The sequence below is a fragment of the Nelumbo nucifera genome, chromosome 7, assembly GCF_055504915.1.
Source record: "Nelumbo nucifera cultivar China Antique chromosome 7, China Antique-T2T, whole genome shotgun sequence".
Taxonomy (NCBI): domain Eukaryota; kingdom Viridiplantae; phylum Streptophyta; class Magnoliopsida; order Proteales; family Nelumbonaceae; genus Nelumbo; species Nelumbo nucifera.
In genome coordinates this window covers 15,736,797-15,761,238 of record NC_142655.1, presented here as the reverse complement: position 1 = coordinate 15,761,238, position 24,442 = coordinate 15,736,797, and the positions used below count along the sequence as shown (strand labels likewise).

The 24,442-nt window shown below is 41.1% G+C and overlaps 1 protein-coding gene across 1 annotated transcript; it reads right to left on the bottom strand.

Moving 5' to 3' along the window:
• Nucleotides 1–241: 241 nt before the first annotated feature.
• On the bottom strand, nucleotides 242–24,087 carry LOC104607782 (LYR family of Fe/S cluster biogenesis protein). Its single transcript, XM_010273476.3, has 2 exons — nucleotides 23,807–24,087; nucleotides 242–600 (listed from the first exon to the last, which is right to left on the bottom strand). Exons 1-2 carry the CDS (start codon nucleotides 24,017–24,019, stop codon nucleotides 415–417), a joined length of 399 nt encoding a protein of 132 aa, XP_010271778.1. The 5' UTR covers nucleotides 24,020–24,087; the 3' UTR covers nucleotides 242–414.
• Nucleotides 24,088–24,442: the final 355 nt, after the last annotated feature.

Below are 24,442 nucleotides of genomic sequence, written 5' to 3'. Positions count from 1 at the left end.
CGATGACGAGTGCTTTTGCAGCGCCGGTATTTTTGTATATTAAAAGAAAACTGAAAAGATGGAATGAAAGGTACGACTCAATCTACAACTTAGCTTCTATTAATTGTCCACCAAATCAGCACTCGTGTGAGAGCTTACAAGTTGCATCTACTAGGAAGCTCTGTCGTGAGAACCACATGCCACTTTAGTCGAATGATATAGATTCCCATATCAATAAATAATATGCCTACAGAACTGGGACTTGAAATAAAAAACGGTTTCATATTTCTGCAATCAAAGATGCAAATGAACAAAAGCAGTTTCATGATAGAAATGAACAATAGTTGTTTCATGATTAACTTATTGCTCAAGTCTAACAACCAAAGTAAGGTCCTAAAAGAAAATACAGATTCATCAATCAAAATGGGGGAGTTTTCAGAAATAGTTGCTGTTGTAAAACTTTTTTAAGAAGTCGGATATGTCCTGGTCCTTGTCTCCCACATCTTGTATAAGCCCTCTACGCCCTAGCACATACTGACCAATTATATGGTGGCGCTGCTTTGCATGTTCAACAATGTTGCCAAGCTCCTCCATCCCTTTGAAGAGTAGCATGTCAATCACCTGCAAATACATATGTTTTGTAAAGCAAAAATGCTAGGTCTCTGACATGTTACAGAACCATAATTCATAGGGGAAAATAATAAACAAAATAGAGTTCCTTGTTCAGGAAGTCATCAATGAATTACTAACAGAAGCCATCCTCAACCATTCTGAGATTCTTAGGAGGCTGTTAACCTCAATGAACCAATGTCTTACTCCTAATGATAACCGTAGTACCTAAAACATTTGACACACTGAAAACAGATCACAAAGAAACAATATAGATTATAGACCTATGAGAATAGAATTGTAATAACACAAATTCAGCAGCCTTTTACCTTCAAAATTAAAATTCAATTGCTTCTTTCTTTCCAAGTCACCAGGATGGAAAAAGGAATTCATCATCATCATCATCATCATCTAAGCCTTGTCCCAACTACTTCCATAATACATTTATACCCCCGCCCCCCACTCTCAAACTCCCCTGCATTCTTATGCTTGTTAGACTGGGTCTTTACCATTGCAACAAAAAAACTTCCCTAAATTACAATTATAACCCAAAAGAACCTAACATTTTGGAAACAAAATAGCTTCAATCTAAAAATCCATTACCCAATGTTGGTCCCAGCTATCTAGGATCTTGGGAGGGGTGGGCTGGTTACAAGCCTAATCCTTGGCATTTTTAACACAGTGGCTGCTCTCAGACATGAACCCACATTCTCACACTTGTCAGCCTGAGATTCTACCCTTATACCAAGCAATGGCCCATAAACTAAATAACTTCAGTCTCCAGACCCTATTTTACCCTAATATCATCATCTCTTGCCTCCAGAGGTAGGCTAACTTAGGGGTACCCTGGAGAAAGACTTCGTAACAGCTCCAAAATGTAGAAGACCCTTCTCTTCTTTTTATGGTTCCATTTCCAGGCTGCTTTATTATCCAGGTAAAACAAACATCATAGAGACGGATCAAAACAAGGCTTTTTTTTCTAATAATAAAACATATTAAAATTAAAATTCAGATTCCATGATGAATGATTTACTAGGGTTCATGGAACCATGTTGCAAAAGTTCTGTTCTATTAGCAACCAATGGTCATAGGTTCTATTCTTGCCAGGATTTTTTTCTAATAATAAAATATAACTAAAACAAATAACATAAAAGAACAATTACTAAATACTCAACAAATAATCAAATTTCACAATCCAAATTCTAAAATATACAATTCATATTTACATATATAAACTATGCATATATACTACTCAAACAATAGGACTAAAATATTTAATACAAAATAAAAGGGAATGGTCCAGGAAACAGTAAGTGTACCTTGGTGAGTATGTGCTCAAACCAACATTTCCTTCTAGAGCATTATTGAATAAAAACGGGTCTAATGATTTAACTTCATGAATCAAATATAAAAATTGCAAAATCATGAAATCACAAATATTAGTATATATAATCCTACATCTGATTTCCTAGCTCCCAATTACAACAACATTTGCAATATGATGTTCCACTAACCCTCTAAGTTCCATGTACTCCTTCCAAGCCTGAAACAGAGATTAGGATCTAGATTGATGAATTTGTGGTTCATAAGCATGGATGAGATGATACTATGGGAACCTTCTATATACACATTCTAGAAGGACAAACTCATCTATAATCAGGAAATGTTATGGACATCCTTGTTTTCCTTTTGATATATAAAAAGAAAATACTTTGAATATAATAATTATTCCTAATGGAAATCTCACGACTCCACAGACCAACACACAGAAAAATATAGAACAGCCCAAGAGAGCTCTGCATTGTCCAAGACTTCAATCGTTGAAATAAGATAGAAGATTACAAATGATGAAGAGCAAAGTTGGAACTAATCATTAAAAAACACAAAAAGAGCAAAATTGGAACTGACTCAACTGAGTGTGCCATCTAGTAAGGCTCGAGTTCAATGGCAAGATGGAGAAGCCAAGTTGCGAGGGAAAACTATGTGGAGGTGTATTAGGGCAGCGGTATGCTGGTCATTGTGGGAAGAAAGAAACTCACGCATTTTTTCCAACAAGGAAAGAACATTGGAAGAATTGTTAGATCGAATCCTTTTAAGGGTTGTCCACTGGCTAAAATCTTTGGAGTTGTTTTCAGATTTTCCTATGGATGACTTGCTAAGAAACTGGAAAGAGATTGCTTCCATTGCTAGATGCAAGAGGACTCTTTGTCCGTTTTGGTCCCCTCCCCCCTTGGGCTTTATAAAGCTGAATTTTGATGGCAGCAATATAAGGAATCCAGGGCCCTCTGGGATTGAGGAGTTTTCAGGAATGAGGAAGGGATTGTTATTGCTTTATTCTCTGGCCCTATTGGAGAAGGTGACTCTCTTAGGGCTGAGATCTTTGCAGCGCTTGAAGGAATTCGAAGAGCAAAGGAATTAAATATCAGCCGTTTGATCCTGGAAGGTGATTCGAAGGTGGTGGTTAGTTGGTTGAAGACAGAGGACAGTGGTTTGTGGAACTTTAACAATGAAAAAAAAAAACAGTTCTTATGGCTGGGTAGAGACATTGAGATTCAGTACAGCTGGGTGAAGAGGAGTGCCAACTCATTTGCAGATGGGTTGGCCAAGCAAGGAGTGAATAGGGAGTCTGTATTTCGGACTAGTTTTTAATCTTTTCTCTTTGCACTCCCTTTGTTTTCTGTTTTTGGGGAGCTAAGATATTTTATCTCCCCTCTTGTATCCATATTCCCTCTTTTCTTTTAATTTAATGAAGCTGGTGTTATTGATCAAAAAAAAAAATCCAAGTTGCATGCATGGCCACAGGAGGCTTGAGTATTTGGGGTTGGTAGCCTGACCCCTTGGACTTTGAATCATAAATTCATAATTCATAAATTATCTCACAGATTAACCATCATTATAATTCTTAGTGGCTGCTGTGGATTTATCTGTCTATTGAGTTCTATTTTTCCCCATCCAAATCTAAAATCTAAACATGTGAACACAGTACAGATCATACTTCAAACAAAATTTTCAGTACAAGAATCTCCATGGTGAGACTGAATCATATTTTTCCCAATCCTCTTTACTATGAGATACATGGCAAGTTATGGATTCAGAGTGTTTACAATCTTCCAGTTCCCAATCCCAACATTTTTCCCATGTTTAATTACATGCAAATTGTTCTTGATATCTTCCTAATTGTGGTTTTTTGCAAGAGAATTAGAACTGTCAGTGGTCCATGCCTCTGGGTCAACCCAACAGAACCAAATCAACTCAACCCTATTAAATAGGATCAGGTCCCATACTTCAGTCGGTGTTATTAATTGGTTGTTGGTCCTGCTATGGGTCTGCACTTTGAATCCCAATTACAATAGGGTCAGAATTTGGTCTAGAGAAAGAGATTGCAAAGCCCTACGCTAAGGAGACTGCAATATTTGCTTCATGACAGCAATTTTTCTGTCTTCTGGAATATGTTTGACCTGGAGCTGGGAGTTGGTTAGAACAGCATGTCAGTGTGACAGCAGAGCACAGACACCAATCATGGTGTTACAGTGGTAAGAGCTCAAGCCTCACACTTTGATCATAAGTATTTAATGGCTGGATTGTCCACCCCCCCCGAACTTGTGAACCATATCCAAAGAGCTACAAATCCATGTCTATAAGGTTCTTTCATCATTCCAATAGCAAGGAAAGATGACCTATAGCTCTTGAATATTCTTTATTTCTCTTTCTTTTTATTTTTAGTTTGTTTCACATTTCAATCTTCTATTAATGCTGATTTTGGTATTCCTTTGTGTGTTCTAGCCCCTTGGATGCATATTTTAGTATTCTGAGGATGTTTCTCATCATTGGCATCTTTCATTGCTTATATGTTTGACATTATTTATTTATTGGCTTAGTAATCCTTTATCTGCTTTCTCAAAATGCAATAGCAAATATTAGGATATTTTAGAGATTTAATATTTGGAGCTTAATCAATATAGGGTCAGTCATGTTCCATTATTTGGAGAACCTAATAGAGTCTGGGTTGGAACCAATGTTTTAAATCCATGGTTGAACTGGCAGGTCAGACCCATCACCCAGCCAGGTTTCCAGGTCTGTTTAGCCCCCAAACCATTTACTTGCAACCCAAAAAAAAAAAAAGATTGAGTCGATGACCTAGTTACCTGGCCAGTTTAACTGCTGAACCGTTTAACCCAGTCAATGGGTCACAGGTTAGACATTAATTCTCTTTTTCTGCATTTTTTTTGTATTTTTAACTATTTTCATCAATAATACAATAACTCTCATTGATCACACTTATTTTTCGTATATAATATCAGTGATATGCCCAATTTTTTCTGTAATTTTATTTATTTTTCTGCGTTTGTATCTCTTCCTCATCATCATCTAATGGGTTGTTTAATAACAGCAGAAGTTGCTGGACTGAACTATTTATTTCTTCAACTTTTAGTGGATAAAATAATTAAATGCTAAAATATTAAAGAGTACAGTAATCCACTCAACTTCAGCTTCATCCATAAAGAACCCCACAACCTCCTTAAAAACATGTTCACTAAAAGACAAAGCAATAAGCTTTTCAGTTCAGTCACTTCAGCTGTTATCAACAGCCCCTGAGCCTTATTCCAACTATATGAGACAGCTACACAAATCCTGTTTTGTCATTCCATTCTGTTTAATACCATGCCCACTGTTAAATTACGGGCACTTAATCTTACTACTTCAACCATATCCTTTTTGCTCTGCCCCTAGCCCTTATAGCCCCATCAACTTGTAACAAATCACTTCTTACAGGTATTGTAGGTGACCCAAGCATGTGACCAAACCATCTTAATCTACTTTCTCTCATTTTATCACCTATTGGAGCTACTCCTGGGTTCCTTTTTTTTTTTTGATCAATAACACTCTCATTAAATTATCAGTAGAAAATTTACAGGAGGAAGACAAACACACTTATCTTCCAAGAGTCACTAAGAGCCTCATAAAAGAAAGAAAAAAGAAGAAAAAGAGAAAAGAATACAGTAAAGTTACAGCTTAGCCCAAAACAGTGAATCCCTTTCTGCCCCTTGTTTAGCTAAACCGTCAACTAGGGAATTAGCCGATATTTTAACCCAACATGTCTTAACTTCCATCTCCCGCACCAGCCACATGAATTTCCTCCTCTCATTGTTATACTTCCATAAACCATTTTGATCTTTAGTCAGCCATCCTATCACCACCTCTGAATCCCCTTCAATTATGAGTTTCTTGATGTTCAACTCCTTAGCTTTCCGGACTCCTTCCATAACTGCAAGGATCTCAGCTCTAAGGGAGTCACCCACTCCAATTGGGCCTGAGAACATGGCAGAGATGACCCCATTTTCGTCAAAGTTTAATTTCAAGAATCCTCTAGGTGGGGGAGTCCAAACCACTTTCATTACTGACTTGGTCTGTGTGCAATTTGCAATTTCACCCCACTTCCTCAACATGTCATCCATAGTATAATCTGTGAATAATTCCAAAAATTTCAGCCACTGTACCGCCCTAATATGTATGATAGACTTTAGATCTGCTGCTTCTCTTTGGGTTTCTGAGAATATCCTGGAGTTTCTTTCCTCCCACAATGTCCAACATACTGCAGCCCTTAGTCCTCTCCACATTATCCTTCCCCTTTTTATCCGCCACCTAAAAAAGGTGGGGGAGAAAAGGCCCTGCAAGTCTGATGGGGGATTCCAACTGTGTCCAAATAAAGAGGAAGCCCAATCCCAAATTGACCTCGCAAAGTGGCAAGACACTAGTAGGTGAAAACCAGTCTCCCCATCCGCTTTACATAGAACACACCACTGAGGTGACAAACAAGTATTGGGTCTCTTCTTTTGGAGTAGATCACCAGTGTTAATTCTTTCCAGATAGGCTTCCCAACAAAAACTACCAACCCTAGGAGGTATTGCTCTACACCAGACCTCACCAACAGGGAAAGGAGGGAAGGTAGGACTGGTGGACTAACTTAAGACTTTGAAGAACGAGGCACAAGAGAAGATGCCATTGGGGTTAGGTGTCCAAATTCTAGAGTCCTCCCTGTGGGGTCTAAGACAACATTATCAAGAAGTGCAATAAGGCTCGAAATGCTATCAAGGTCTGAGTCCCTCAAATCCCTTCTTAAACCCAAGTTCCACCCAATCCCAGAAGTGGAAGAGGACGAGGTGAAGAAAGACGAGGTCGGCTCATTTTTCAAATCAAATAGAGCATACAAAGAAGGGAATTGATCCTTTAAAGGGGCGCTCCCCACCCAGGTTTGTTTCCAAAATTTTATGGAATTACCGGAATTCAAGTCATACCTGGTATTAGGGGAGAAAACTGGTAGCAGGTCATGAATGGCTTTCCAAGGAGAGTTGCTTGTGGTCCTAGCTCTGATTCCAGCGTCCCATCCATTGTCCTCCAGCCCATGTATACTTGCCACTATTTTAGCCCATAGCTTCTCCTTCTCCATAGGGAACCTCCACAACCACTTCCCCAACAGAGTCATATTCCTTCTCCTGATACTCCCAAGCCCCACGCCACCACAAGACTTACTCCTACACACTATCTCCCAGCTAACTCTATGATCCCTCTTCTCCTCTCCTGGCTCCCACAAGAAATCTCTCATAAACTTCTCTAATCTGTTAGCGACCTTCACTGGGATTTTAAACACCGATAGGAAAAAGATGGGTAAGTTAGCAAGTGTGGCCTTAATTAGTGTAATTCTTCCACCGAGAGAGAGGTAATTCTTTTTCCAGGATACCAGTCTTTTTTCAAACCTTTCCACCACCGGGTTCCAAAAGCTCTCTCGCATGGGATTATCACCTAATGGCAACCCTAAGTAGTTCAAAGGCCACCCCAAAACTTCACACCCCAACAGTTCAGCACTCTCCCTGAGCTCTCCCTCCTCCAGGTTCACCCCCACTATACAACTTTTCCCAAGGTTAACCTTCAAGTTAGACATTTGCTCAAACAATTGTATCACCAACTTCAAGTTCCTAATCAAGCTCACATTACCGCCTTCACAAAATAGAATCGTGTCATCAGCAAACTGTAGGTGAGTGAGGGGGGTTTCCACCCTCCCAACTCTCCAGCCTCTAATGAGCCCCCTATCATCTGCTCTATGGATCAGTTTTCCCATAACCTCCGCAATTAGAATGAACAAGAAAAGAGACAGGGGGTCTCCTTGTCTTATACCCCTACTAGCTGGAAAGAAATCTACCATTGTCCCATTCACTAGTACTGAATAATGACAACTCCTGACACAACCCATGATCCACTTGCACCATCTAGCCCCAAACCCAAATTTAGTCAAAACTCTCCTCAAGAAATCCCAGTCCACCAAGTCATAAGCCTTTTCCAAGTCCAACTTACAAACCACTCCCTTCTTCTTATCCCTCTTAAAGTTCTCCACACTCTCATTAGCAATTAAAATATGATCAGTAATTTGTCTCCCACTCACAAAGGCTCCTTGATAATGTGCAGTGATATCGGGCAATACCTTCTTCAACCTCATAGACAACACTTTTGCAATGATATTATACAAGCTATTAACCAGGCTAATTGGCCTAAAATCCTTCGAGTGGGATGCATCTTTCTTTTTTGGAATTAAAGCTATAAATGTAGAGTTCACACTCGGATTGACAATTCCTCTCCTGAAAAACTCCTCAAACACCCGCAAGAGATCATCTTTCACGATATCCCAACAATCCTGATAAAAAGCCATTGTGAACCCATCCGGCCCTGGAGCTTTTGTTCTATCCATAGAAAACACAGCCTCCTTGATCTCTTCTAGAGTAAAGCTTCTTTCCAGCCTTCTCCTGTTCTCCACCCCTACATCTGGCCAGTCCAAACCTTCTACCCACACCCTTCTACTTACAGGCCTTCTTAGAATAGATTTGAAGTGCTCCACACAGGCCCTGGCAATCTCCTCTTGTTGTACTAACTCGACTCCATCTACTACCAATTTGGAGATAAAGTTCTTCCTTCTCCTGCCATCTGCTAGAGAATGGAAATACCTAGTGTTTCTGTCTCCCTCTTGCAACCACTTACATTGAGATTTTTGCCTCCAACTAATTTCCTCCTTGTGCAGACAATCCTCTAGTTGTCTTCTCAAATCTCTCCTGAGATCATTGTCTTCCTCTCCAAATTCTCCCCTTTCTTCTTTAGAGTCAAGGCTTTCAATCTTATCCATCAAGTCTCCCTTTCTTTCTTCTATCCTCCCAACTCCATCAAGTTCCACTCCTTGATTCTTGCTTTCAAGAATTGTAGTTTCTTATGAAATCTCATCCCCTCCCAATCCACCAGTGGGTTACAGTCATGCCACCATTCCCTCACTTTGTTAGTAAACCCTGGATGACGTAACCACATATTTTCAAATCTAAAGGGGGTAGGACCTCCACACCTTCTTTCCTCCTTACATAATACTATGGGCCAGTGATGAGGTCACCCTTGGAAGAGCTCTAGAAGCCAAGGTTCCCCAATGTTCTTCCCAATCCAAAGAGAACAGGAATCTATCCAGTTTAGAGCAAATGGGTCTAGATTGGAGGTTTGACCATGTAAATGTCTTATGGGCTAGGGGAATCTCTTTAAGCTCAAAGGCATCCACAAAACTATTAAACTTCCTCATGCTTTTTGTCACCCTCTGGTTAACCTTATTGGACTCCTCCGAGAATCTGATTACATTGAAATCCCCACCCATGCACCACGGCCCATCCCACAACACTCTAGCATCAGCCAGTTCCTCCCACAACTCCTCTCTCTCTCTCTAGTCATTCGGTCCGTAAACATTTGTGAGCACCCATGTATAGTCATCCTCTTGCTGCTTAAACTTCAGAAACACCGAGTACTTTCCGATCAACTCCTCCAGACCTTCCACCACATCCTTCTTCCACATTGTTACAATCCCCCCGGAAGCACCCCACGAGGGAGCAGCCACCTAGCTAATTCCCCTGGCTTTCCATACACTCCTTGCCCATTTATCATTAAACTGCATTCTCTTAGACTCTTGTAGCAGCACAATGTCTGGGTCACACCGTCTTATTACCTCTTTTATTGTTGCCCTCTTGCACTCCCAATTCCCCTCACATTCCAACTAAGAATCTTCATTCCGCTTCTTGGTGAACCCCTTGCCACTTACCACTACTTTCCCCTTTCCTCCTGTCTCCCTTTACCCCGAGCCTCTTATCACCTTCTACATCTCTCTTCAATCTCTCTACTTCACTCAATCTCCTCTTCTTTATTCTGATCTTCTCCTTCCTCTTCTGTAAGTTTTCTTTCAGCACATTCAGATCTTTCAATCTGCAACCTAGCTTCCCTACAAATTCTGCTATCATGTCTTCTCTCACCGAGTCCACCAGCCCTACCCTTCCCCTACAGGATCCCCTCCATCTCTATCCACCTGCCCCTTCTTCCTCTCCTCTGGTCCCACCTCTACTCTTTCTTCTCCATCCACCCTCCCTTTCCTATTACCTCCCTCCAACCCTGCTCTCTCCTCGTAGTCCTCTCCATCTCTACCCTCATTCCTTTCCCTCCTCTCCGTTAACCCCTCCCCTCTTCCTACCTCCCCTTCCCCTCTCCAGATCAGCTCTCTTCCCACTTCCTTAAGCACTCTTTCAATAATTTCCCAAACTTTTTCACTCCTAAACCTTCCTTCCGGCACCTTCCCACCTTCCTTCCGGTCTCTCCCTCCTCGGAGAGCCCATTTGTTGGCTCGGCTACATAATCATGGGCTACAAGACATGGAGCAGGGACGGAATTTGGAACCAAAGACACTGAAGACACATTAGTAGCACAAACCGAAATCACTTGGTTACCTAGGACTGATGGACAAGCTGGAAAAGGACTGCTCCTTGCCTCCCTCTCTTGTTCCAGAGGTTGGTAAAAATTTATCTCCCTGAGTTGGTTGGGAAGTACTTCTGTCCTTTGGTCACCCTAGTGATCTTTCCACTCTACCCCTGGTTCACCCCTTGATGGTGTGTTCCTGCTCTGCTTTCGGTTCTCCCAATCTACCCCTTCTGATCCTCCTTGCACACTCTGTGGTCTTGGGAATGGGTTGTACCGCTTGCCTTCGTCACCCTGAAATAAACTTACAATGTTCCACCAATCCACGTCACCTCCAGGGCAACTGCCTTCGTCGTTTGCACTGCCCAAGCTAGTACATCAACCGAGCAGTCCTCTGAGTCTTCATCACCTTCACTGCACTGCGCCCAGCCTTCATCCTTATCTTCCTTCTCTCCAGGTCTTCCCTTAACGTACCTTGGCTTCGGCTTCTCTGAGTAGCGCCGCAGGGGGCTAAACTCCTTCAGCCTTCGTCGGGAAACCCACCGCAAGTCGAGCAACTTCTTTGTTTTTCGGCGCTGCGCGCGTTCCCCCCCTTGTCTCGCGACTGGGGACGATGATAGACCATTAGCATCGTCTATCTTAGTCGTGTCCCCAGTCACGTGAGTTACTAAAGGCTCACCCGCCTTCTTAAACCACTGGATCGGGCTCGCTGACCCAAATGGGCCTTTAATCGCACCCAAGACTTTTCGAATGGGCTTTGGCTCTGGCCCATTTTTAAGCCACTGCGACCTCACGTGACTTTTAAAAGAGTCACACGCACTCGGTTTGGTTTTATCCGGTCTAGATCCAGTTCTTCCTTGGACCGGCTCCTTTTCCTTGTTCAAACAGGTCAAGTTGGCGCTAGTTACAACCTGTGCAAAGGACCTGCCACCCTCCAGACTGTTCACTGCTCCCACACGCATAAAACCCACCCCTTTAGTGCTACCCTTTTGTTTCTCCAGTCTTGGTTTTTCCATTTTTGTGAAAGATCTTTTCTTGTTTGAATCAACCAATCCCTTCTTGCCACGCAGTACTTCTTCTTCAACCTTCTCATCTCCCTCCCTACGAGCCTCCTTCCAGAGCACCGATTCAAAGGATGAAGCCAACCACACTGAATAGCAAAGCCCTTCAACTAGCACCTCAATCTTTCGAGGAATCTCCTCAGGTTTTACACCATTCAATAGAATGGAGGCTGAACAAAGGTCTCCCCAAAAGGCACCTCCTAAAGATCCTCCACACATCAAAGCAATGGCTTCAGCAACTTCCTGCTTCCACAAATTAAAGGGAAGACCTAAGAGACGTACCATCACTCCATCTTCAACAAAGAAATCTTTGGAGTTTGATCCCGGACACCACCTTGATACTGTGAAGCTTCCAAGAGCAGCTTGGATATTTAATGTCTCAATTTCTACTCTATTCTCCAGCAGATCCAGCACAGCCTTATCCTTCTCAAAGGGTGTTAAAATAAACGTACTCTTCAGCTTTAAACTTGCTATTAATAGATCTGCAACTTTCCTCCAGTCTAGTATATGAACTGAAGCTTTAACTATCAGCTTACTCTCCCAATCTCCTCTCTGTATGTTTACTCCCATTCTGTATTTGCCTGCCCCAGCTGTCACTAATAGAGTCTCTTGCTTATTATTTCTCACCAGACTAGTAGAAGTGCTTATCTTCCTTTTTACTGTTTCTTCTCCTTTAGCACCCAAGTGTTGCAGCAGTTCACATAAGACCCCAAGGACTGCCTTCCAGCCCTGACTCTTCCTTCCTTCTGGTAGGCAGACCATCTGCTTTCTTCCTTTGCCAAAGAATTCTGTCAAAGATATAAAATAACCTTTAAGGTTTCTCTTACACTCTACAACAAACCTTCTTCCAGTTTCTGAGAGAAGCTCTTTCCAACTATTTTGCTTGCCTTTGTTACTTGCATCTTCCATAAACTCCTTGAGCCCTTCAATTACCCCCAAACCTTCTAACAGCACCATCCCTCTCTTTGCTTCCCTGATTTTCAAGCTCAGCTGACCATTTAATCTCAGTTCCTCAAATAGGAGCTCCTTAGATTCAATCTTCAAAGCTTTTTTCCAACGGCCTACCTCCACAAATTCTCCCATCTCAGTTCCTCACCCTCTCACCCTCTCACCATCTCAGACAATGGCAACAGATGAAAATGAAACTCAGTTCCTCACCCTCTCACCCTCTCACCATCTCAGTTCCTCACCCTCTCTCCCCTGTCCCAAAACAACTCATTGCCACCATGAAATTATACAAAATGCTCCAAAACTTCCAAGGATCATCTACAATAAATTATAATGGAAGTGGGAGAGAAAATCTTTCAAAAATACACAAGGAGCATACTCCTGGGTTCCTTTAAATGACTTCATTAGTAACTGAGAATTTATTCAAAAGAGAGGTACATGAAAAGATGTACATCAAGAACTCGGACGACCAGTCCAGTATAGGCAGTACTGAGGTAGACCAGCTATCACTATCAGAGGCTGATTTGGCAGCAACCTTGAACCGTGGTATTTTGTTTTCAGAAGATACAGAAGAAGGTTATAATTCGGATCGGCTTTTACACCAGGAGAACAAGAGTGGGGAAGAAGACTATGATCTGGCTTTAGAAGTTCCTGTACCAAAGCTTGATAACGGGCGGGTGCTTAGTAAGGAAGTATCCACGACTCCTCTGAAGCAAAGCAGAAATACATTAATGAGGGACAAACAGCTGGGTGCAGAGAGGGACCACTGTACAACGAAAGAGGCAGGAAGGTTAACTCCACAGACCAGAGCCAAGGAGTTAGCCGACAACCACACCTTCCAGGATTCGATTGCTTCCAGTTCCAGTTCCCCTAATCCATTCCAGCTAAACCCAGGTAACAGTGTCCCTTCAGTTTTTGGTACTAATGGTTGCTCTGTGTCCTGTGTGCCAGATTCCATTCCCATTTCAGAGGCTGCAGTCTATGTAGAAGGAGGAGGGCTGGGTAATAGTTGCAGAGGTAGAGAGGAGTTAGAGAGGGAGGGAGAAAGAGAGGAGGAAGTAAATAGTAGCATCAGGTATTTAGGAGACAGTGAGAATAGGTTACCTGAGGTGGAGAAGAATAAATGTTTGAAAGATGGGGCAGCAGAGGCTCAGTTAGGGTACAGCAAGGAGGAAGAAGGTACAGGTGGGGGGGACTTAGGCCAGGAAGATAAAACCAAGGAATCAGAGAAAGAAGAGCTGGCAAGTGAGGATTCCGTGGCATTATTGTACAGAAACTGGGGTGTAAACTGAAAGATCCAAATAAGCTGAAGGGATTCTTGCAAAAAAAGAGAGAAGAAGTCAAGGTCAAAAGGAGGAGGAGTGAGGCTGGAAGTAAGGGAAAGGAAGTGGCAAGTGACAAAGGCATTAAAACTAGAGGGGCTAGGAGGGGAGGAAGTGAGGGACAAAGGTGCGAGGGTGGATATAAAAAAAAAAGAATAATGAGGATATTAAGTTGGAATGTGAGGGGACTGGGTAGTGCAAGGAAGAGAGCAGTAATTAAAGAAGTCATCAGGAAAATGGATCCCGATGTGGTACTGTTACAAGAAACGAAAAGAGCAGTATTTGATATCAAATGGGCAAAGAGTGTGTGGAGGAGTAGGGGGATTAGTTAGATGGTTCTACCCTTATGGGGATCAGCAGGGGGTGTGGTGACATTGTGAAAGAATTTGGTAGTAGAAGGTTTAGAGGAGTTGGTAGGACAATTCACAGTCTCCTTGAAATTTAGGCAAGTAGAAGATGGATTTGAATGGGTATTAACCAATGTGTACGGGCCAAATGATTACAGGGAAAGAAGATCATTATGGGAAGAGCTAGCAGACATAAGTGGTCTGTGGGATGGACCATGGTGCTTAGGTGACTTCAATGTAATAAGATTCCTGGCAGAAACTAACACTCCTAGGCAGAGGAGCACCACAAGTATGAGGAGATTTGACCAATTCATTGAGGCCTTTGAACTAAAAGAAATCCCACTGTCACAAAGGTGTTATACATGGTCCAATCTCCAAACCAATCCAATTTGCTCTAAGTTGGATAGATTCCTTTTTTCAAATGACCTGGAAGAACATTGGGGGAATCTGAACTCTAGAGCACTCCCGAGGGTGACTTCTGACCATTGGCCTATTGTACTATGTAAGGAGGAGGTGCGAAATGTGGGTCCAGCTCCATTTAGATTTGAGAACATGTGGTTAGAGCACCTGGGGTTCATTAAGAAGGTTGAAAAGTGGTGGGTAGAGAGCAATCCAGCAGTGGAGTGGTATGGGATGAGGTTTCACAAGAAGCTCCAGTACATGAAAAGTAGAATCAAGGAATGGAATCTACTAGAATTTGAGAGGTTGGAGGAAAGGAAACAGAATATGATCACACAGATTGAGGACTTGGACAGTAGAGAAGGGAGGGAAGGCCTAACTGAAGAGGATAAGGAACAAAGATGGAGATTGAGGAAACAGATAGAAGACTATACTTTTCAGGAGGAAATATGCTGGAGGCAAAAGTCAAGATGCAAGTGGTTAGAAGAGGGGGACAGGAACACTAAATTCTTTCATGCCTTGGCTTGTGGCAGAAGGAGGAAAAATGTTATTACTAGATTGGAAATTGAAGGGGAAACAGTCACGAGTCAGAGAGAAATTGCGGAAGCATTTGCAGGTCATTTTAGGAATATATATAGAAGGCCACTGAATAATAGGGTATGGTTGGAGGGTTTGGATTGGCCAACACTGAAGAGAGAAGAGAGGGATTGGTTCGAGAGGAAATTTGAGTTGGAAGAAATAAAAGAGGCAGTATTTTCAATGGATAGATCAAAGGCACCGGACCCAAATGGTTTTACAATGGCTTTCTACCAGGATTGTTGGGAGATTCTAAAGGAGGATATATTGTTGGTATTTGATGAATTCCATACCAAAGGAGTGATTAACCCTGGGTTAAATTCCACATTCATTGCTTTAGTTCCCAAGAAAAGTGATGCAAGCCATCCAAAGGACTACATGCCGATCAATCTAGTTAACAGCCTCTATAAGATCATCACTAAGGTGTTGGCAATTAGAATCAGAAGGGTGCTACCAACTATCATCTCGAACAATCAAGGAGCTTTTGTGAGAGGGAGACAAATAACAGAACAAATCCTTGTAGCAAGTGAGAGTTTAAAGGACTACAAGAGATCTAGGAGAAGAGGTGCGGTCTGCAAACTAGATCTGGAAAAGGCATATGATATGGTTGATTGGTCCTTCTTAGTGGAGGTGATGATGAACTTTGGGTTTGGAGACATCTAGTGCAAATGGGTGATGGGATGCATTAGGGATTGTCATTATTCTATCTTGGTGAACGGGACAGTGGTGGACTATTTCCCAGCTTTGAGGAGGATTAGACAAGGAGACCCCTTATCCCCCTTCTTGTTTACATTGGTAGCTGAAGTGTTGGGGGGATTGATATCCAAAGCAGATTCCAGGGAGGTCATAAGAGGGTGGAGAGTTGGAAGGGATAAGGTATCACTTACACATCTACAATTTGCAGATGATACGATTCTGTTTTGTGAAGGAGGGGATATCAATTGGATTAAAAATCTGAAACTCTCTATACAGCTCTTTGAACAGATGTCAAATCTTAGGGTGAACTTTGGAAAAAGTTGTATAGTTGGAGTCAATATGGGGGAAAGGGAGATTGGGGAGTAGGCAGATATGTTGGGATGTGTAGTGTCTAACTGGCCATTAACCTACTTGGGCTTACCTTTGGGAGATAATCCTCAGAGAGATGATTTATGGGCCCCTGTTGTGGAGAGATTTGAAAAGAGACTTGCCAACTAGAAAAGAAATTATTTGTCTCTTGGAGGGAGAATCACCTTAATTAGGTCTACGTTGGCTAACCTTCCTGTATATTTTTTGTCAGTTTTCAAGATACTGGTGAAGGTGGCTAATAGATTGGAAAAGCTAATGAGGGATTTTCTATGGGAGCCGGGGGAGGAGAATAGGGATCATTGGGTAAAGTGGGAGGTGGTCTGTAGAGGTAAAAAGGAAGGAGGGTTGGGTATTGGTAATATTAGGATTAGGAATCTTGCATTACTAGGGAAATGGTTGTGGAGATTCTCATTGGAGAAAGAAAGGTTATGGGTTAAGGTGGCGGGAAGTATACATGGACTGGCAAATAATGGATGGGACTCAGGAATTCTAGCACGGGCTACAAGAGCTTCCCATTGGAGAGAGATTCAAGCCATCTTGCCTTTATTTTCTCCATGGATCAGGTATGACTTGCATTTTGGTAACCTTATCAAATTCAGGGAACATGTTTGGGTTGGGGATTCCCCTTTAAAAGATCAATTTCTAGGCCTTTTTGCTATGTCTTCCCTTAAGAATGAACCAATTTCATCCTTTCTTGTTCCTTCCAATTCACCTTTTGGGTTTGGTTGGAATTTAAGTTTGAGAAGAAGTGTTAGGGACACAGAGTTTGCCTATACTATAGCCTTACTATCTATCCTTGAAGGGGTATTCATTGAGCCGTCTAAAGCAGATAGCAGAATCTAGACACTCACTCCCTCGGGTTCCTACACTTGTGCCTCCTTTTTCAAAGCACTATTACCCTCTCATTCTATTGGTTCCTCTTTTCCTGTTAAAGAAGTGTGGTGTCGACCTATACCTCCTAAGGTTGGGAGTTTTTGTTGGGAAGCCTTCCTGGGAAGAGTTAATACAGGGCATCTACTCCAAAGGAAAAGACCCAACAGCTGCTTGTCTCCTCATTGGTGTGTTCTCTGCAAGTCTGATGGTGAGTCTGGATATCATTTACTAATATCTTGTCGGTTTGTTAAAGCTATTTGGGTATGGTTTACTTCTCTGTTTGGATGCAAGTGGACTCCCCCTTTGAATGTTCCAAGCTTGTTTTCTTCCATGCCTAATTGGCCAACTAAAAGGGCTAAAATCATGTGGAGGGGTGGTAGAGCTGCAATCTGTTGGACAATGTGGGAGGAGAGGAACTCAAGGATCTTCTCAAATAAAGAGAGAAGTGCGGAAGAAATCATGGAGATCATCCACATTAGGATGGTACAATGGTTGAGAACATTGGAGCTGTTCAAAGTGTTCTCAATTGATGAGCTGTTAAGGAATTGGAAGGAGATTGCAGACTCAGGTTTATGTAGAAAGATATTAAAAGTGTGCTGGACTCCTCCACCCCTTGGGTTCACTAAACTGAACTTTGATGGCAGCAGCATAGGCAACCCAGGGCCTTCCAGAATTGGGGGTGTGATAAGGGGTGAAACAGGGAACTTGTTAGCCTTGTACTCTGGGCCGATTGGGGTGGATGACTCTTTGAGGGCTGAGATTTTAGGAGCTATTGAAGGGATACAAAAGGTCAAGGAAATGAATATCAAAAAGGTGGTTATAGAAGGTGATTCTGAAACGGTGATGAAATGGCTAAAAGAGGACAGTGCTATGATGTGGAAATACAGCAATGAAAAGAGGAAGTATAAGTGGTTAACCAAGGACATGGAAATTCAATGTACATGGATAAAGAGAAGTGCAAATGCATTGGCTGATGGTCTAGGTAGGCAAGGGGTAAATAGAGATACATTATTTTGGGCTGTTTTGTAATCACTTTATGGTCAGAAAGTTTCTTGGGTAGCTGGAGTTAAGACTTTTTAGTTCCATCCCTTTGTAAACCTGATTTTTATTATTAATAAAATTTCATTGTTACTGATCAAAAAAGAAAAAAAAGATGTACATCAAGAACCAGAGACGGCAGAAACAAAATTACACAGGCAAGGATCTTTTTCTGATAAGTAAAAGGGTAAAAATTTATTAACGAACGCAAAAACAGGTACAGCTAGATGGGGTGTCAAGGCAACACCCACCCATACACTTGATAGATAAATAGACTAATAGTCCGAAATACGTAACATCAACTGAGCAAATTCAGGGAAGTCGGGGGAAATTTTGCCAATAGCCGCCACTAATTTCTTCAAACTCCAGCATTTGTCTTCAAAACATCCCCTGTTCCTTTCCTTCCATATGCACCAGAAAACCACAAAAGGAATGCAGGACTATAGAAGCTTGACCTTTCAGCCACAAAGAAAAGACCTGGGCAGGGGAACCAGGTTGGACATATCTCACCCCAAACAATCCAGAAAATAGCTTCCAGATGAAAACAGTCACCTTGCAATGGATGAACAAGTGACACACAGATTCCTCTTGCTCTCTGCGTAAGTAGCACATGCTAGCAAGAAAGAAACCTCTGTTTTTAAGGTGATCTGCAGTGAGTACACTATCCATAGAAATAATCCAAGCTCAAGCTTCCACCTTCAGGGGTACTAGGTTGCCCCAAATGCCCGCACTCTGATCAAGCTCCAATAGTTCTTGCACAATGCTGAATTGCAGGATTTGACTGTATAATTGTATATTTGCCAGTAGAACACTCATTCCACCACAGCTCATCTCTGGAATGGTCTGTAACCTTAATGCCTTCCAGTTTTTCCAACAAGTAAATACATTCCTCCACCTCTCCTTCTAGCAATAGTCTCCTGAACCTAGGACACCAGACCCTCTGATCCCCATGACGCTCAAAATATTGAATGATGGTGACCTCATGCTCAGGCAAAGATCAATCACTAAACATAACTTCTCTGTAAATACCAGATTTAGGTAGGCTGTCAGCTACAGTGTTTAGTTACCTGGAGATCCAAATCAATTTCAGTCATTGAGTCCATACTCCATAGTCTCTCTAGCCTCATCCAGAAAGTGAGACAACCTCCAAGGCCCACCATCCTTTTCCCCTAGCGATTTTATAGTATTAGCAGAATCGCCTTCAATTTAGGGAGGGCAGATCTAACAATTTAGCAAGACGAAGCCCTGTGAGTGCAGCCAAGATCCCTGCCTTTCTAGAATCAGCATTCCCTATCAGACCACTGAAAGCCCAAGAGATACTCCCATCTCTCCCCAGGATTACACCACCAATTCCCACTGCACCAGCATTCCCTTGGGCACTCCCATTAAGGTCTTAAGGTTTCAACTTTTGATTCTATTACATACTAATCTAACAGCTATAATTAGTCACCAAATGAGTGTGCTTCTAACAAGTTAAGTCTATGTTTGGGAGTGCTTTTCATTTCTAAATAAGCTTTTTAAGAAGAATTTTTTGAATAAGTGCTTATATAGATAAGCACATTCTAGTGTTTGGTGTGACGTACTAAAAAGGGCTTTTCCAAAGCACAAATGAACTTCTTTTTTAAAAAGGGCTTATCCAAAACCTAATAAGCCAAAATTTTCAGTTTTTTCTAAACAGGTTTTTTTGGTGAAAAAGTGTTAAACCGAGCTTTTTTGGGTGCTTTTGGCAAATTCCCTATTAGTACCCTGTACTTTAGGTCTAGTGTCACTTTGGTCTCCAAACTTTAAAACATGACAATTCAGTACCCAAACTTTCAAAACGTGCCGATTTAGTACCTACCGTTAATCAGCCGCCAGTTATGTGTATCATGTGAGAGCATGTGCAACTTAAAACTTTTGAAAATGTCAAAATTACCCTTAAAAATAAAACATTGTTCATCATCTTCTTCCTTGAGAAGATGAAAGAGAGGTGTAATCCCATCTGATTTCCTGCCCAAGTTCTTTCCCAAACGCGTCTCAAATCCAAAGACATGTTCTTCGTAGCAGTTCAGTTGAGCTGAGCGGCTCTATTTCCTGACGATGGTATTGGGCCTGAAATTGCTGATTCCACAAAGCAGGTTGGTTCAGTGAACTCCTAGATCATACTTCATTGGTTGCCTGTTGAGTCGCCTTTTTTTATGAAGTATGCACTCCAGCGCTATGAACTGAAATGAATGGATTTCATTACAGTCAGAAATGAAGGGAAATGATCCTCAAACCTTGTGTGGTCAAGACTCACATTACAGGAGAGTCATGTAAAATCTACCTGCATGAGGAATGAAGATCGATGCTTTGCTTCTCCATCTAAGCTCGAAGCCTCAAACATCAACTATTTGTGGCTCAAGTACCTCCATGGGATCTTGGGTTCCAAAATACTCCAACGAGAAGGACTCATTCCAGTATGAGTCGTCACCGGTTGAAGGAATTTCTTGGCTGTTAAGCCGGACTCTCCCGTTGTTTCCAGTCGATATGAAATTGAGATTTTTGCTCTTATGATTCTCAGCTGGCAGTTGAGCCAAGAAAGATTTTGAGGGGCAACCATGGGGCTGAGAGAGAGAGAGAGAGAGAGAGAGAAAGCACTGCTGAAACAGTGCTTTGTTATTGTTGTTGTCAGATTGTACCATTAGATGGTTGTTAAAGAAAATTATACGTCATTCAAAGGGCATTTGTGTCTTTTCAAATGCCACTTTACGGCTGGTTAATGGTAGGTACTGGATTGAGTTGACATGTTTTGAAAGTTCAGGTACTGAATTGTCGCATGTTAAAGTTAGGGGACCAAAGTGGCACTAGGCCCAAAGTATTGGGTACTAATCAAGATTTTTTCCATTTGGCCCAGTGTTTTAAAAGCACAAGGGCCAATTTGCACCTGAGATGTAAGGCAGAAGGCGAGGCATGCACCTTTTTGAAGCAAGGTGCAAAAACACAAAAAAATGCTAAAAAATAAAAAAAAAAATGCCAAAAATGTTTTAATTCAAAAAATATTAAACATGATGTTAATAAAAAATATAAACTTAAATTTTGAAATAAATGTTTTAAAAAACCTATTATTTAAAATTAAAATACATAAACATAACATGAAAAGCGTATTCAAATGAAAATTTAAAAATAAAAGCAAACATATAAAGCATTTTCAAGCATGTAAAACCCACAATCTCTTTTTTCCTTCAATTGCATTACTTCAATTAGCTAATGTAATGCATATTGCATTCTTGATTCTATGAGTTGCCTTTGTACCACGCCCCTTGAGGCAAGCCCGAACAAGTCCATGTTAGGGTCTTAAATTCTTATTTCTCACAAAAAATAATGATTTTATAACTTTAATTGCCTTTTAAGAAGATATTTTATTGGAATGAATAAATGAACAACATTAGCACATGGGGGGTTCTTGGAGTTGGAGGCTTCCATTCCATTCTTACAAGTTCTGCATGCCTACTGGTTTGTGCCACTTTAGTCCAAGACCTTATTATGTCATTGGTTGAGAATTCTCAGAAAACATCCAAAGTTTTAACCCAATGTGCATCCTTACTATTATGGTTTCAATCAATTCCTCCTTTGATTTACTCTTCTCATTAAAGATTCTCTAATTCCTTTCTTCCCTAACAATCCACACCATTGTTTCTCTCACTACCCTCCACATCAATCTTCCTCTCTTTTTTCTGTTGCATTAAGTAACTGGAGTTGAACAAACCTACCACATCCTGTGGGAGAACCCATATGCAACCAAAAGGAGAATGAAAGTATTCCCAAATGCTAGACACAAAGGAACATGAGATTAATAAATGACGAAAGGTCTCACCACTTTCCTTGCAAAGGATACACACGTGAAGAGAGAGGCACTTATTTGGCCTTCTTTTCTATAGCATGTAACAGGTGTTGACATTTTCGAGGAACACTTACCAACACAAAGCTTATACTTTAGGAGGGATAGAATTGCACCAGATTTCTCTTACCGGGAAGTTCACCCCTAAAGATTCTAACATCACAAGAAGGTTAAAAAAGAAGCACAAGAGGAGACGCCTTTTTTATCAGCAAAAGAAATTTTATTAATGAATTTTGAAGATTACAATCAGATTGTTTAAGATACATCCCATAAGAACAAGATTTCACAGAATCTTGTTCCCTCTCTCTCTCTCTCTCTCTCTCTCTGAAGTATGAGTTGCCAACTTTTCATCCCATCCATTTTCCACCACATGGCCAAACCATGAATGCTTCCAATGACCCTATGTTACAACCTATCTTCTTCTAGAGGAAATCCCCAAAGCCATTTTCCTAGCAGAGCTATACTCCTCTTAATCAGATTCCCAATACCAACTTTGCCTTGTTCTTTAGACTTGCACACCTGTTCCCATTTGACCAAATAATTTATTTTCCTCACCTAGTTCCCACAAGAAGTCTCTCATGATTTTCTATAATTGCCTTGCTATTCTACTATCCGTAGGTACTCTAAAGGTGGAAAGGTAATAATTACGCGGGTTGGCTAAGGTGGATTTGATTAGAGTACTCCCATAGAGATGTACTTCTTCCAGAAAGCTAATTCTTTAGTAAATCTCTCTACAACCGGTTCTCAAAAATTTTCTAATCTCAAATTACCCCTATTTGAATATCTTGTTCACCCATATTAATTCCCACCACACAGATCTTCCCCCAATTCACTTTCAACATTGAGATCCTTTGAAAACCATCAACTAAAAGTTTTAATGTCCTCGCATGAGATTCATTGCAATCTTCACAAAAGATGATTATGTCATCTACAAATTGCAGGTTGATAACAATATTCTCATTTCTACCAATCCTCCAATCTCTAATCAAATTGTCTACATCAGCCTTAAAAATCAATCTGCTAAGAACTTCAGCTACATGAGGAGATGTACAAAACAAAGGGGAGACCCAAGGGAATTACTCTGTTACCTTTCTCTGATCCTGATTTCTCCTTAAAGCAGCTAAAGGCAATCCTCCATCACCTCACCCCCAACCAAAAACATGCGTGTTAGATTTCTATTTCTCAGGAGGGAAAATCACCAATAAGGTGATAAACTATTAGTCTATAGGTGGAATCTTCTATTCAAGTGGAACATTGTTATTATTGTTTCATGCAGTTAGAATGTGAACTGTTTGTTGCTCACATGTTTCTCAAAGTTTACCTGGTACTAAATGGTAAATAATGAATCAACAAACCCCAGATCTTTATGTTTTATTTGTTTGTTTCTCGTCGATAGAAACAAAATCTCATATTAGGTTACAGGTACTAATACCAAGATGGGTGTCAAACTCAGTTCACTGAGTCAATGAGGAAAAAAAACAGAACAGGAAAACCAAACTGCTAGCAGCCATTTTCTATGATTTTTATGAAATCGTCAAGAAATTAAAGTCAATAACTAAGTTTTATACTGAATCCCCGAAATAAACTAACAAATCAAAGAAAAACCTTCAAGTATTACCAATCAACAAAAACACCAAACATACATACACAGAAACGGAAATCATTGAACAAGACAACCAAATGAATACCTCATTAAATCAATTGAAGGATATTGAACATAAGATGCCTAATTCACCAAAACCAAACAAACCAAGGAAAAGAAACTTCAAATGAAGAAGAAAAATTGACCATCCAAATAGAAGAAAAACAGATACAAAACTAAAATGAGAGGATCAGAAAAATCATTTCATTACATCAACCACCGAGAGTAATAACGAAATAGAAAGCACAAGGAGCAATTCATTATCAGAAAATACAAATATCTAACAAAATGGACAAATAAAAAAGGATCCAACATGGAAATTTAAGTACTTTAGTGTTCGTAATGTGGGCGTTCTTTCGTATTTCAGAGGAGATCGTGGAGCGTATCTCTGACACAGTAACGACGTCGTGAAGATTGTAGATTTCCATAATGGTTGGAATCGATCGACAGGCTTGCCTGAAGAAATCAAATGTTCGGTTTCTCGCTTCTTGGAGTGTTGCAGAATTTGGTGGAACCCTAATACCCTTGAGATTGAACGCCATTGTTTCTCTCTCTCTCTCTCTCTCTCTCTCCCCCCCAGGACCCCCCTATACGCTATAGGATATAACTTAGCAAGTGCTATCGCCACGCCTGTTTCTGATATTATCTGAGCTAATGCATTTTTATTAGTGACTGAAAAGAATATTTTACCGTGTATATAGAATCTTTATCTGCCCGTGATTACTAGGGCGACGTATAATCGATGCACGTTGCCTCCATCTTTTTCCACCGTTGATCTGAAACATCGTTGGTCCATGAGTCCGTCAGTATTGTTAAGACTCGGACCGGAGGATAGGTCGAAGAGGGGGACTCCCTATCAGTTCCCGGCATCGGCCGGCAGCTAGCGGTAGGCATGGTCCTTCCTGGGGACCACCAGTCTTGGACACAGAATTCGATGGATTTGGTCGAGGACACACTTTTGGACA

Excerpts from the sequence above, each read along its gene's own strand:
- LOC104607782 (XM_010273476.3), bottom strand. The coding sequence starts at position 24,019 with ATGGCGTTCAATCTCAAGGGTATTAGGGTTCCACCAAATTCTGCAACA. Across the intron at positions 601-23,806 it reads CCCACATTACGAACACTAAA|GTGATTGACATGCTACTCTT; the intron begins GTACTTAAATTT and ends ATGTATTTGCAG.